General features: G+C 42.3%; 1 protein-coding gene across 6 annotated transcripts in view; it reads left to right on the top strand.

Moving 5' to 3' along the window:
• The window catches only part of Cdon (cell adhesion associated, oncogene regulated), an 88,449-nt gene that overhangs the window by 64,158 nt on the left and 10,561 nt on the right, over nt 1-13,730 (top strand). For all 6 annotated transcript variants that reach the window (XR_015001888.2, XM_085689755.2, XM_085689750.2 and 3 more), the window contains 3 exons: nt 639-860; nt 2,615-2,880; nt 5,338-5,417. Coding sequence is in view for 5 of the 6 variants with exons in the window: in XM_085689755.2 (XP_085545881.2) it covers nt 639-860; nt 2,615-2,880; nt 5,338-5,417 (568 nt within the window). In the remaining variant the exon portion in view is untranslated. The remainder of the gene's footprint in view (nt 1-638; nt 861-2,614; nt 2,881-5,337; nt 5,418-13,730) is intronic.

The raw sequence follows: 13,730 nt of genomic DNA, 5'->3' as shown, positions 1-13,730 counted from the left end.
CTTGCAGATGGCGAGAATGGAGTTTGTGTCACATGTGTTAAATAAGTTTGTGATCACAGTTGCCCGTAATACCCATGAAGTAGGAAGGAGGACCATGTTTGTATGGACTCTAGTGGCCTTGTTGGGGGTGCTTAAAGGACACATGAGGTGTTTTGGGTTATATGCAGTTGTTATCGTAGGTCAAAGTTAATTATCTAATGTTCCTTTTTTACATGGTAGAAGAATAAAACACTAACTCCACGTCTAATTTAGAGGAAAAGATATCACACAGACTTAGTTTTCTTTTGTTTTTGTTTTTGTTTTGTTTTCTGTCCATAAGTTGAAGTATTTTATTTCAACCTGGGGAGTCTTCTGTGAGCCCAGCCCAGCAGATCATCATACAGCTGTTTGGGTCAACCCAATTTGTATGTTTCTTGGCTCTTAGAATTGCTCAAAAATTTGAGGACTAAAGCTCTGGCTGATCAGAATTTCAAATTCTGGATCTCTCCTTGCGACTCACTGGTGGTCATATCATCTCCATGAGGAGTGTAAACAGACCAGCTTGCCTCCCCAGCCAGACCTCCTTCGGAGAGTCCATTTCATAAACTCTGTATTCACTCTGACTTCATTTTTTTTTCTTTTTTTAATATTTCATCCAGTAAAACGTGTTCCTGGAGCTTCAGAGTATCCCGTGAGAGACTTGAGTACCCCTCCCAGTTCTTCAGGAAACGGAGGGCATGTGGGGCCTGCCACCAGCTCTGCCAGGAGCAGTGATATGTTGTACCTCATCGTTGGCTGTGTGCTTGGTGTTATGGTCCTCATTCTTATGGTTTTCATTGCGCTGTGTTTGTGGAAGAGTCGCCAGCAGAGTGCCATACAGAGTGAGTCATAAGTATTTCCTGGTGTTTTTCTAAAGATGGGTAGAAAAAATATTGTCAGGATAAATATTGATTCCTAACACTTTCATGTCTTTGTGCCGTGGAATGAAAGCTGTTAAGAGACTCTCCACTCAGAGGGGGTGACTTTAGAACCATTCATGCTGCCAGCCAAAGTAAGTGGAGCATCAAATTAAATTGCCCAATAGAAATAAACACCAGAGCCCAAGCTAAGCAGGTTTCTGAGTAAATAGCTGTCTTGGTGCTGGGAAAGCCTGACTTTGGTGGGCCACCAGAGAGGACGAGTGCTTGAAGCGTCGCTTCTGGAATCACTGTAGGAACATCTTCGTGCTGGTGCAAGTCTGGTCAACAGGGAATGCCTTGACGGAAAGGAGCGCAGTGAAGCCTGTTAGACACCGTCAGTAGGTGTCCTGAGCGGGGAGCGCATGGCCCTGTCTCTAACTGCTATACCTGCACAAGTCTGAAGTGGCTGGCATGCTGCCTCTCAAACACATCAAGCAAGAGGTGTGATTCTAAGTTGATGAGGTACCATTGTTCCTGTCCCCAACCATCTGAAACACTAAAACCAAGTCAAGCAGGGTTATCAGACATTGGTGAGGGAAAGGTTTTCCTGTTTGACCCAAGGAAATAAAAGAAAAGCAAGGGGAAACCCATAGTGATAAGTACTTGCGGGGACCATTGTCAGATTCTCCCCCTTTAAGTTAGTAAATAAAATCATCTATTTTGATTGGACAGTGCCTTCTAAAAGAGGCATGACCGGATTGATGACATCAGGCTGCACAGCTTGTGACCATTTCATTGGGCCTTTAAATGGTTCTAAAGTTTTACTAATTGTGTGTGTGTTGAATAGGAAAGCATTGTTCTGGTTATCTGAGCAAGACTGATCTGATAAGAAGTCATTTTCCTTTGTGGTGATAATATCTTTACAAAATGGAAAATTATCATGAGTATTTATTCAGCCATTTATGCCACCAGAAGAAACTCATTGTCTTCTGCCTGTCAGACACTTTGCTAAACAATGGAGATCAACTGATAAGATAACCAGGACCCGCTCTGAAGGAGCACAGAGTACCAGTGCAGGAGGAGAGCACCTAGCAAGAGCCTGGCACCAGAGCTGTAGAGTTTCGTTGCTAGGATTCATAGGAATAGCTTTGCTTTTTCTAAATGTTTCTGGCAGATGTGCCTCTGGAAATCAGAATTTGTACAAGTGTTTTTAATATAAGGAATAAAATCGCCTTTTTGCCTTTGGAACCTCACACCCTTGGCATGCACAATGACAGGAGGAGCTATTGAACAGCCAGCAAATGGACACATGTCATCATCCTTTTTTACCTAAAAGTGCTGCTTACCGCTGTTTAAATCGTTCTTGACTCGGGATTCTGACAGTTGTTTTCAGCTCTCTGCAGTGCGTGGCAGTCTAAGCACTTCTACTTAAGCGTTGCCGTCACTTGGATGATTTCCTTTTGCACATTATTCCCTTGGGAGTAATTCTCCCTGATAAAATTTTCCTTCTATTAGCAGAGTCTGAGTTAACTCAGCATTCCAAGCTACTCTTCACTCTAAAGAAACAATAGCAGCAACTTTACCAGAGCGTTGTGAGAACAGTTTAGCATGTTTTTTATTTTAACCTTGTTTGTAGTGTCTTGGTGATTTCATTAATAACATTTCTCAGCAGGAAGATTTTTCCTTCAGTATCTGGCTTTACTTTTCCTTCTGGGCTTGTTTATTCTTTTCAACAGAGTACGATCCTCCAGGGTACCTCTATCAAGGGTCAGAGATTACTGGGCAGATGGTAGAGTACGCCACGCTCTCAGGAACAGCCCGGATCAATGGGAGTGTCCACGGAGGCTTCCTCAGCAATGGCTGTTCTCACCCCCACCATAAAGGCCCCAATGGAGTCAATGGGATCCTGAATGGAAGCATCAACAGAGGGCTTGATTCTGCACACACAAACTCGCTAGCCAGGACACGGGTCGAGTTTGAGCATCCCCATCATCTCCTGAATGTAAGAGACCTCATTGTAAATGATGGCTTCTCTGGGCCTCAGTGTGGTGGGGTACAGGGACTGGTGGTTACTCGACTTCTCACCATAGGCACCCCGTAAGTCATGGATGTGGGCATGGCATGTGTCGCCAACAGCTCCAGATTTAGAGGAATCTTCACCAGTTTTCTGTCATCAGTAATAGCTGTAGTTGTCAGCTTGGTCTAGCTTTAAATTATTTACCGCAAAGCGGAGCGCAGGAAAGAACACATTGGGAGGCTATTCTTGAGACAAAATGGAAATAGTGCTGAGCAAAGACCAGGCCAGATGGTTCGCATTTCATTTACTTGGAGCTGAGTCCAAGAACTGCAGTGCTGTTAAGTCTGGCAAATGGAGGAATGTTCTACAGCACATCGGGGTGCTGTGGTAGGAGGAGGTGGTGGCCACTGCTCCTCATTGAAGAAGCAATTCCAGTCCGTACCTGCTGTTGTCGTGCACAGCGCAGGACCTGGTGCTGCTTAACTTTTTGGCCGTTCAGTACACTTATAAATATAGATGCTAGGACAGTACTGAGATCTTTTCCCTTCTGTGCTAGAGCTGGAGCCTGGGGCTTCTCCTCTAATAGGCAAGTGCTCCCCCGACGAGCAGCACCCCTAGCTTTATGAAGACCGTGTACGAGAGCTCACAGGCTGCCACATCAGAACTTCATTTTGCCCAGTGTTTTGTTTTGTTTTTTGTTTTTTTAAAACCCTGTAGCATATAAGCCTTTTGGATTTTAGAATACTAGCATCTTTTAGCCACAAGGAGTTCAGTTGCAAAACCTTGAACTTTCCTTATTTCTGAGACGGTTTCGTCCCTTGTGAATGGACTGGAATGACCGGCGCAGTTTAGGTAATACTGCTTAACGGGTTCTCGTATGAGGGAATTTGATTTATTATATTTCTGGCCTGGGCATCCATATTACCTTTTAATCAGATAAGTGTTTAGTTTATCAAATTAAACACTTAATTTGTTTTTACTATTATTCTGATTACCAAGACCTTTGCTACAATCTGGAAAAGTTAGTTTTCCTTTTTCATCTTCAATTTAGTAAAGATACTGAAATATTAGATTTGCAACACAAAAGCTGGAAGGTCCATTTGTACCATAAAGTTAAAAACCTATAGCTTTTGTGTGACTGAATTTTTGTACGTTCTACAAAGTGTACCGCCACCAAAAGGTAGTAGTTTCATTATTCTGTGGAGGAAGTCACCGTCCCCAGTCCATTCCTCGCCTCGGCTGAGGAGCAGAGAAAGCTGGTGGAGAAAGCATTTCACTTGGAACATCACAGGCTGTTTCTAGAAGGAACCCTGTGGAAGGCCAACTCAGAACTCTGGCTTTCCAGAACTGACTTGCCATTTAAATGATATCTATTGTCAGTGTGACTGTAAACTTTTCATCTTCTTACCCCTCTGAAAGGGGAGACATACAGAAATTACAAGCTTACCTGGGATCGTGAAAATCATTGATTTGACTTTAACAGTTCAACAGTTCTTACAAACGACATCATTCTTCTGAACTTCTGGAGTTTGCCCTCATGGACTCAGTGTAGTCTAGGGATTTGCTTCCTCTGTTTTCTCAATTGTTCCATTGTTAGGTGGATTAGGGATACTGAGAGAAATGTCTAGTCTTGGTTTGTTTGGCGCTAGGTAAGATAAGGGACATGGAAAGTGTAGCAAAAGCTGCCTGAACCTCCTCTAACCTCCAAGGCCTGCCTGAGGTTTGTGACAACCCCTCCTCCCCCTAGTTCAGCCCCTGCTGTTTTTCTCCAGAAAGCAGAACTCTGATTCTAAGGCCAGTCAATCTTTAACTTCCTGTTTGCCATTCTGTATGTCAAGTGAACATTTTACAATGAGGTATGTGTTAATCTGGGCATTTTCCTTAATTGCGGAGCAGTTCCCGCCAAAAGCAACATCAAAATATTAATATTCCCTCCAAGTCATTGCTGGCGGAGAGTCTGCTCCATCTGGAAAAATATGACGTTTTAAAACAGTACAGTCAAGTGAACAGACCTAATCGAAATAATTACGGGAAAATGAAGATGGGTTGATCCTGTGACATCATTCAAACAAACTTTACACCCGGTCTCGCTAAGAGGCATCACATGAGCTTTTTCCATGACTGCTAGAAAAGAAAACACGAGTAAGCGCTTATGATGTATAATATATTTTAAGGCATAAATTTGAAATACTGAAAGGAAGTGACTAACCTCCCTCCATTTATTTGCTTTTTTTCCAGTACAAAAGTACATGGAAGAATGTGGCAGTTCAGCTTTAGGGGTGCACGGTACCGTTGCGCAGGGCTCACTTGTGAATGAGTAGCAAGCGTGTGAAAGTGTACTACCTCCATTTGTTAGTGGTGTGCATTTGTGTTTATTTAGCAAATGGACTCTGCCCCTTCAGCTTCTTCTTTTCTTTTTCTTTTGGATGTTGTCCTGACCAGGGCGGAGGAATGTACACAGCGGTGCCTCAGATTGACCCACTGGAATGCATTAATTGTCGGAATTGCCGGAACAACAATAGGTATGTTAGCGTGGGCCCAGACACTGCTGTGACCAACACACTCCGGCCACCTCCTTGTTCTCCTCTACTTAAACACAGAACTCCACCGTCCTTGGTGTAAGGCTGTGGTTTTTATGTTTCTGTGCCTCAGTTTCTTTAGGCATGGAGTGACAATATTAAAGGCTTTGTTTTTGAATAGAATGTTGTTAAGGGTAGGGTTCATTGTCTTTTTATTGCAGTTTTTGTCTTTTCCCATTTCGTATTTGCATGTCTGTGATGGGACGACTGTAAACACAGGTGATGGTGTTTATGCAGCACACAAAACAAAATCATCTCCTATCTATAGAGTGGTTTTTCCACAATAATATTGCTGGAATGTTTTTACTAGACGATGCAGTGTTTCTTTTCTCTTTTTTTTTTCTTTAATTCTTAAAATCCTAAGATACTTAAGAAAATATTTACTTGGGCTGTGTGGTGTATGTCTTTAGTCCCAGCACTGAGCAGGCAGAAGCAGGTGATCTCTGTGAGTTTGAGGCTAGCCTGGTCTACGTAGTGAGTTCCAGGACAGCCAGGCTACATAGAGACCCTGCCTCAGAACAAAACAAAAACCACAAGAAATTTTGCATATGTGTGTCCATGCATGTACATGTGTGTACATGAGTATGGTACACATGTGTGTATGTATGTGGAACTTAAAGAATGGCCTCAGATGTCCTTCCTTAGGTCTGCCTTGTTTGTTGAGAAAAGATCTCTTGTTGACCTGGAGCACATCTAATAGTCTGTGCTGGATTACAAGACCCAAGGATCTGCCCTCTCTGCCTTCCCAGCACTGGGATTGCAAACACACACCACAGACCAGGGTCCATGGCTCCCTCCCTAGCCCAAATTGTTTTTCAAATTTAAAGTTTTCAATTGTAAAAGTGATATATACAATAGTTTAAATAAGATAAAATTCTATAGAATAATTTGTATACTTAAGTCTTGATATATAGGAAACTGGCATGGTGGCACATCCCTGTCTATAACCTCGGTAACCTGTAATCCCTAAATTGGGGAGTATAGTTTTACAAATTTAAGACCAGCCTGGGCTACATGGTAAGACCTTATCTCAAATACAAGCAAACAAAATGCACCAACTTTGACACACTGAATATAAGAAAACTTTCATACTATTTCTATATACATTAATTGTTAATATAGTAAATATTAATTGCAAAGAACTAGCAGACAGTTTGCTAAGAAACTTGAATTTTGTTGGGTCTGATAGTACAAGCCTTTAATCACAGCTATTTGGAAGGCTAAGGCAGGAGAATTGTAGGTTTAAGGCCAGCCTGACATGGGGGTGGAGGCTCTTAGTTCTTCCATGTATTGCTGTGTATATCAATTCCAAAGGATTATTGAAGTTACATCAGAAATCTTAGTTATTTTCAATAATGATTGCATTGAGTTACATAATCCTAAAAATCCATCCCACTTATGAAATTCTGCAACTAGAAAACTTGGTACCTTAGATAGCTTGGAGTGTAGCTTGAAGTTTGGATCATGCATTATTGAGAAGTGCTGTGGGATAAATTTTGTCCACTGTAAAGATTTGTCATTCATACTGGTTTAATAAAGTCCTGATTGGCAAGTAGCCAGGCAGGAAGTAGAAGCGGGGCAACCAGACTAAGAGAATTCTGGGAAGAGGAAAGGCTGAGTAGCAGTCACCAGCCAGACACAGAGGAAGCAAGACGAGAATGCTACACCGATAAAAGGTACCAAGCCACATGGCTAAACATAGACAAGAATTATGGGTTAAGTTGTAAGAGCTAGTTAATAATAATCCTGAGCTAATAGGCCAAATAGTTTATAATTAATATAAGTCTCGGTGTGTTTATTTGGGACTGAATGAATGGCTGTGGGACCAGGTGGGACAGAAACTTCCAGCTACAGAGAAGGGTTTCATTTGTTGCTTTTCAATGAAATAAAAGGTTAAGAATCTAAGAATCAGTGGCACCAGAAAGACCTAGCTAGCCATAAATCAAAAGTACATCTTTTCAAGGCAGGAGAGCTGGGTTTGCACTGGAATGAAAGAAAGCCTGGACTACATAGTGAGACACCTATCTCAGAAAACAAACAGTACATTGTTTTAGCAATTCTCAGAACAGAGCAACAAATCATAGCTACTTTTTGTTCCTTACCTAACTTGTAAAGGCTTATGTATCAGCCAGAGCTGTCTCGCTTGGTTTGTATACTGTGAGTTACATGTTTCAACTCTGTGACACTCATTTTGAAAATGTACGTATATCAAAGCCACATTTTTGCTCAGAGTTTTTCACAGACTCTCATCACAGTTGGTTAAGAAAACATGGGAAGGGACTTTAAAGCCTAGGTGCTGTGGCTTTTGCCAGTAATCTCAGTGCTTGAGAGGCTGAGGTGGTCAGATTGCCATAAGTCTAAGGCCAGCTTGGGCTGCAGAACAAGACTATGTCTCCAAAAACTACAGAGGAGGAGGAAGAAGTTCATGAAGCTGGCTCACACACTTGGCAGTAATCAACTGGGTTAATTTAACAAGTGGTCATGAGAGTTTTTATGTCTCATGCTGTCCTTGTGTGGTTTTGTGGTTGTTGCAAATCTTGACTGTTAAGAGTATTGTAATGAGGGGCTCTTTGATCTACGAATAAGTAGTCCTGTGCCTTGGCACTGCTTAGGTTTGTGATCTTGGGAGATTTACATAGTATTAGAGTTAGCATCCTTATCTGAAAAGTAAAGAGTTATTCTCAGTAGTAGAAGACTGATCTGAACACAGTACAGTATAGAATTTAATAAAATGTCTTGATGATGAGATTCCATCCTATGCCCAAAATAAATCAACCTCTCTCTTTCTCTCTCTCTCTCTCTCTTTTCCTCTCTCCCTCTCTCCCTCTCCCCTTCCCTTCCTCCTTCCCTCCCTTCCTTTCTTTTTGGTTTGTCAAGACAGGGTTTCTCCATGTAGTCTTGGCTTTCCTGGAACTTACTCTGTAGAGCAGGCTGGCCTCAAACTCACAGAAATTCAACTGTCTCTGCCTCCCAAGTGCTGGTATCAAACGCGTGTGCCACTACTGCCCAGCTGAGATCCCATTTCTTTAAAAGAATTTAAATGACCTCTGCCAACTTCAGTTTGGTCATTTGCATGTTTATCTGTGGAGAATTAGGATGCTTTATTATAAATTATAATGTATTTCCCTTAATTTTGAGGTTAATAGCTTTCTGCATTTCAAGTTTATTTCTCTGCTGTCTGGAAACAAGAGAATTCTCTTCACCTGTTTCTCGCTTGCTTAAATGTTCTTCCTGCATGAAAATCTGCTTGTTTAGAGCAACACACACACACACACACACACACACACACACACACACACACACTAGTAGCAGCAGCAGTAGCATTGTGCTTCTTACAGCCTTATGTTTAAAGAGCAGAAGCAAACCTTTGATTCTGTAATGTAAAGTACAGAAGGATCTGTGTTAGAGAAGGAGGCAAGTGTGAAATATTGGAAAACACAGTGCAAGTGGTATCTTAACTCATATGAAGGTTTCTGAAGAGTGTCATGTATTCAGGGATATGTTTCTGCTTGACATATAGTAGTGTGCAAAGGTGTTGGAGAGGGGAGACTGTTAGACATTGTTGTAAGCAAATTTAGCTTTCGTCCCAGGAATGAGTAAGCAGGGGATAAAATTCTAGAGTTGCCGGCATCGTGACTCTGCTGTTGTCTGATAAGGGCCCAAAAAATTTAAATTAGGATGGTGGGATGGCTCCACTGGCTTAGGTGCTTGCTGCCAGGCCTAACTACCTGAGTTCAGTAACTAGGACCTACTCGATAGGAGGAGAGAACGGACTCCCACAAGGTGTCCTCTGGCCTCACACATGTGCCATGTCCCATGTACACACACCACACCGATTAAACAAACATTTTAAAATAAGTTTTTGTAAATGAAGATTCCAAATATGTAAACATATTTCAAATGCGAATGACCTGGTTGGTAATTGCCAGGGTGGTGGGCATAGAAATAAGCAACCTCATAAAGCAATTCATTGAGAAAAGTGATGAATTTGGTTTCTAGTACTAGTAGTTGCTGATCCAGGGAGACAGGCAAGCATACTGTTGTTTGGGGGGAGATCCTGGGACTGCAATACAGATGTAGTAGCATCTGTTGCAAAGTTTTCCAAGCTGCACCTATAGTTGCAGTTTACTATTTTCAAAGGAGACAATGACCTTGACTGGCTAACTTTAACCCATTACTTGAGCCGTTGATTTGCTTTTATTTATTTTGGAATTGAATTACTCGTTCTTTTTCTAAGATGTTGCTTTATTATTTTTTTGCTCACCATCTTGGTAATATTGTCAAAAATTAAAGAAATGAGGAAAGGAGAGTGAGGAAGGAAAAAGAAGGTGTGTTCATCTGGTAGACATTTGCTGTGGGTCTGCAGTGAGCCAGAGGTGCAGGATACAACTAAGCCAACAGGCTCATCCCTGCGTACACGGGGCTCATGGTCTGGTGTTTTTCAAAATGACATCATAAAGATTAATATATAGTGAAACTAGGTCTTCTAAAAAGAAAAGAATAAGAGATATTAGAGCTCCCTAAGCGGAAAGCATTTTGTTAACGATGAAGAATTTACAAAATGAGGTAAAGGAGACAGGTTAGGTTTGAAGCTTTCCAGGCAGAGGGTACTATTTATGTGGACTCTCTAAATCAGGATGCCCACATCCTCCACATAACTGAAGGAAGGTTGATGTTCCCAGAAACTATTTTTAAAAAGGGTCAGAGGTGAAAGGTTAATGAAACCACGTCATCCAGAGCCACAGCAGGTTCGCGAAAGATTTTTAAGCAGCTCATCACCAGTTAGACCTACAATTATCAACAGCACTGTAGGCGCAGTTTGTGAAGTGAGAGGCAGAGTGGGTATGGGATTTTATAAATGAGACACTAGTTTGTTGAGGAGGCTGAGGTAGGGTGGAGTCTTGGTCACCAGTTGCAGTCATCTCCCTAGGAGACAGCTTTGACGAAGGCTCCTTGTCCAGCAGTGTGCTACAGGACACTTGGGTTAGCCCTGGCAGTGTCTTCTCTGTTTCATAGGCATTTACAAACCAGGCAGGGCTCATTCAGAGTCTCTCTGTGCAGCATCTCACCTGCCCTGCAATTTTTTTTTCCTCCCTTTCCTCTGCCTTCTCAGGGTTAAAACCCGAATGCATTTCTTAGAGCAGGGCTTTTAGGAAACCGGCTGTTAGTAACCCTTAATCAATCCCTTTTCCCATCCCTCTATTTTAGCGGTGACTCAGAGGAGCTAGAGTGACATACCCGGAGTACTGATAGAAAAGATCTGGGAGCAGACCAGGCGTGGAGACACATGCTTTTAATGCTAGCACTCAGGCAGAGGCAGAGGCAGGAAGATCTCTGTGGATCAGAAGCCAACCTGGTCTACACAGTGAATTCCAGAATAGCCAGGGCTACATAGAGAAACCTTGTATCAAACAAACAAAGAACAACAACAACACAATGGAACACGTGAGAGGGAAGGCACCCTAGCCATCTGTGGGAAAACTGCCCCAGGGCTTCTGTGTCATGTAAATGACCGTTGCTCTCCTGTGTTCTCTTGACTCTACACATTTTCTGGATTTTAGTACTGTGTAGAAAGACACCTGTTAAATGCAGCCTTACAGGGAGCTGGCTTCCTCCACTGAAAATGTAACTGAGAAACCATTGTGCCGTTCATATCCCCTCTGCTGAAGACAAAATTGAGAAACCATTGTGCTGTTCAGCATCTCAAGAGTTAAGCAGATCGTAATCAAATCAATCAAATTCTTTCTGCCTTTCTCTTCTCAGTTCAGACAGAAAAGTACAGTTCTGGATATGCAATCAAATGTGGTTTGTTAGCTGCTTGGCCGGTTTAATGGGCAGGAACTGACGTTAAATTGGGCCCATTTGCCATCAGTCTTGATCATCTGTAAGAGAGAGTAGAGGAGACACTGATGAAATCCACAGATGAGCGAGTAGAGGTCCCATCAGGAAAGAAGGAGAGATTAACTTTAAGGGTCCTAGAGAGACTGGAAATGGGCAGGAAGTAAAAATCAGCATGGAAAAATGTCTATAATTCATCTGGGGGGAAAAAAAAGTCCAGGCTGAATGGCTGATAATCAAGAGAAAGAAAGTCACTGGGGAGAATGCCTAGAAAATCAGATATTGCAGATGGCTGCCAAGTTTTTGTGTAGCGATAATCCTAAGTGTCTGTGTGTTCTCGGTCTGAGGTACCCTTCCACAACTGCTCTCAGCTGTGCTCGGATGGAAATGAGGTGCAGAGATGAAGCGAGGATATTAGGTTATAGTAGGAGTCTCCGGCGAGGTCTGATGGACCCAGGTGGTTGTTAATTGTCTAGCATACTTAAACTCTTCCTCTTAGTGGGTAATTTTTTATAACCCAGCCCCTCTTCTATTTTTGACCACTTAGCAACTTGAGAACTAGCCATAATGCTAAAGAAGAAAGCACAAAAGTCCAAAATTCTGCTTTTCCTTCACCTATGGTAATCTATCCACTTTGAGGAGAAAAAAAAGGTCATATATTTTTTTAAGATTTGCTTTTATTCATGTGTATGTGTCTTTGTGAATGTGGGCCACGTGTTTCTTTAGAAGTCAAGAGAGTGTTAGATTGCCTGGAGCTGGGGTTACAGGCAGATGGGAGCCATCTGATTTGATGCTGGGAATAGAACAGCAGCAATGTTCTTAACAACTGATACATCTCTAACTGCTCAATACCTTTTTGGGAAAATTGTATGTCTCCCCACATTTGCCTCTTCTAATATGGAGGCCGAGAGCCTGTTGTCATGGAGTAGTGCATTGCTTTTGCCCTGTTCTTTAGTGCACTCCATCGCTTACTGTCTCCCAGCACCTACTGTGTAAACGTAACTGATAAATTAACTTCTAAAGGAACGTCCCACCATGATTCTAGGGTCATCACAGTACCCAACAGTGTAGACAGTGAGAACGAAGGACGCTGTGGCCCTGGAGGAGGGTCATCAGAGCGCTGTTATACAGCAGCCTATCTGTTCCCACAATCAAGGAGTAGAACAACAAGAGAGCTCGCAGTGACGCGAGGAAACAGCAGGGATGAACTAAATATAAAACAAATCGTCACCCAGATATTATTATGGAAGTCTTCAGAGCACGGGTGCGAGAATAAAGGTTGACTATTCAAGGATTCATGAGTTTTTACTCCTTGCCTTCAAGGATAATCAAGAAGGTGTGCCTGACTGGCTTAGTGGCAGAATACTTGCTTAGCATGCGTGAGATCCTGGGTTCAATCCCCAGGACTGCAAAGAACTTGGGAAAAGGGCTTTATGTAAAACTTGTCCTGTCATCTGATCCGAGTAACTGTCATAATTATGCTTAATTATATCCAGCCTTGTAATCAGAAGTGAAATACTTCTTTAGAAGATATTTGTGTGTATAGTTTTACAGAAATAGCCAGATTATGTTTAACTAACTACTAACACGCCTTGTCTCCCAAATGCAAGCTTACACTACTGGTCTCTTCTCTTTTTCATTCCATTTGTGCTGTTCATGTGACTGATTACAGAGTATTTCATTGTTCCTGTGATTCCTACAATGGTCATTTTTCTTTCTCCTAAACCCTCAGACAGGTGAAAAGGTGGTCTTGTAAACTGGTGGGTCCTAGACCGTCTGGGCGCTATTGGGTAACTCAGACTTTGCATACAGCAGGACGCTCAGAGTCCCCTTTATGTGGTGCTGATAAAATTAGGACACGGAGTTTCACGGGGCTGGAGACAGCTCTGCAAAAGCGTCAGCTCCATGATCGGCAACGCTACATTTGAAGGCTGGGGTGCCTCAGAGCGTAAACGGTGCTGAGTTGTGGGAATTGCAAAGTGCCTTTTAAGAGTCTCAGTAAACGTTCTGTTCTTTTTCACTCCGTGGAGATTTGGCTTGCTAATTTACATATTCCCAGCTATTCTGTGAGTTTTGATCCCGTTAGAAAATGTTTGAGAGCATGTTCAATGACAGACTTGCCTCCTCACGCTGCACATGATCACATTCAGAAGAGAGGTCATATCCCTCTATGGCCCATATGCTTTTATCTCCGCATGCCTAGCCTAAGTCCCAGCTGGTTTTGTGTCGACCGACACACAGACATCTGGAAGTACACTAACCGGAAAGCGATGGAATTGCTTACATTTGGTTAGCTAAGTGGTTAATTGCTGATTCTGAGTTAAGATTCAATGTACTAGAAAATTTTAAGTCAGTGTGGTTTATCATGGTGAAATCTGGATCCTAGCTACTTTACAAATATAAGACAAATGTGTCTTA

The sequence above is a fragment of the Myodes glareolus genome, chromosome 4 (genome assembly GCF_982192425.1).
Source record: "Myodes glareolus chromosome 4, mMyoGla1.1, whole genome shotgun sequence".
Classification (NCBI taxonomy): domain Eukaryota; kingdom Metazoa; phylum Chordata; class Mammalia; order Rodentia; family Cricetidae; genus Myodes; species Myodes glareolus.
This window is presented reverse-complemented; position numbering and strand designations above follow the sequence as displayed.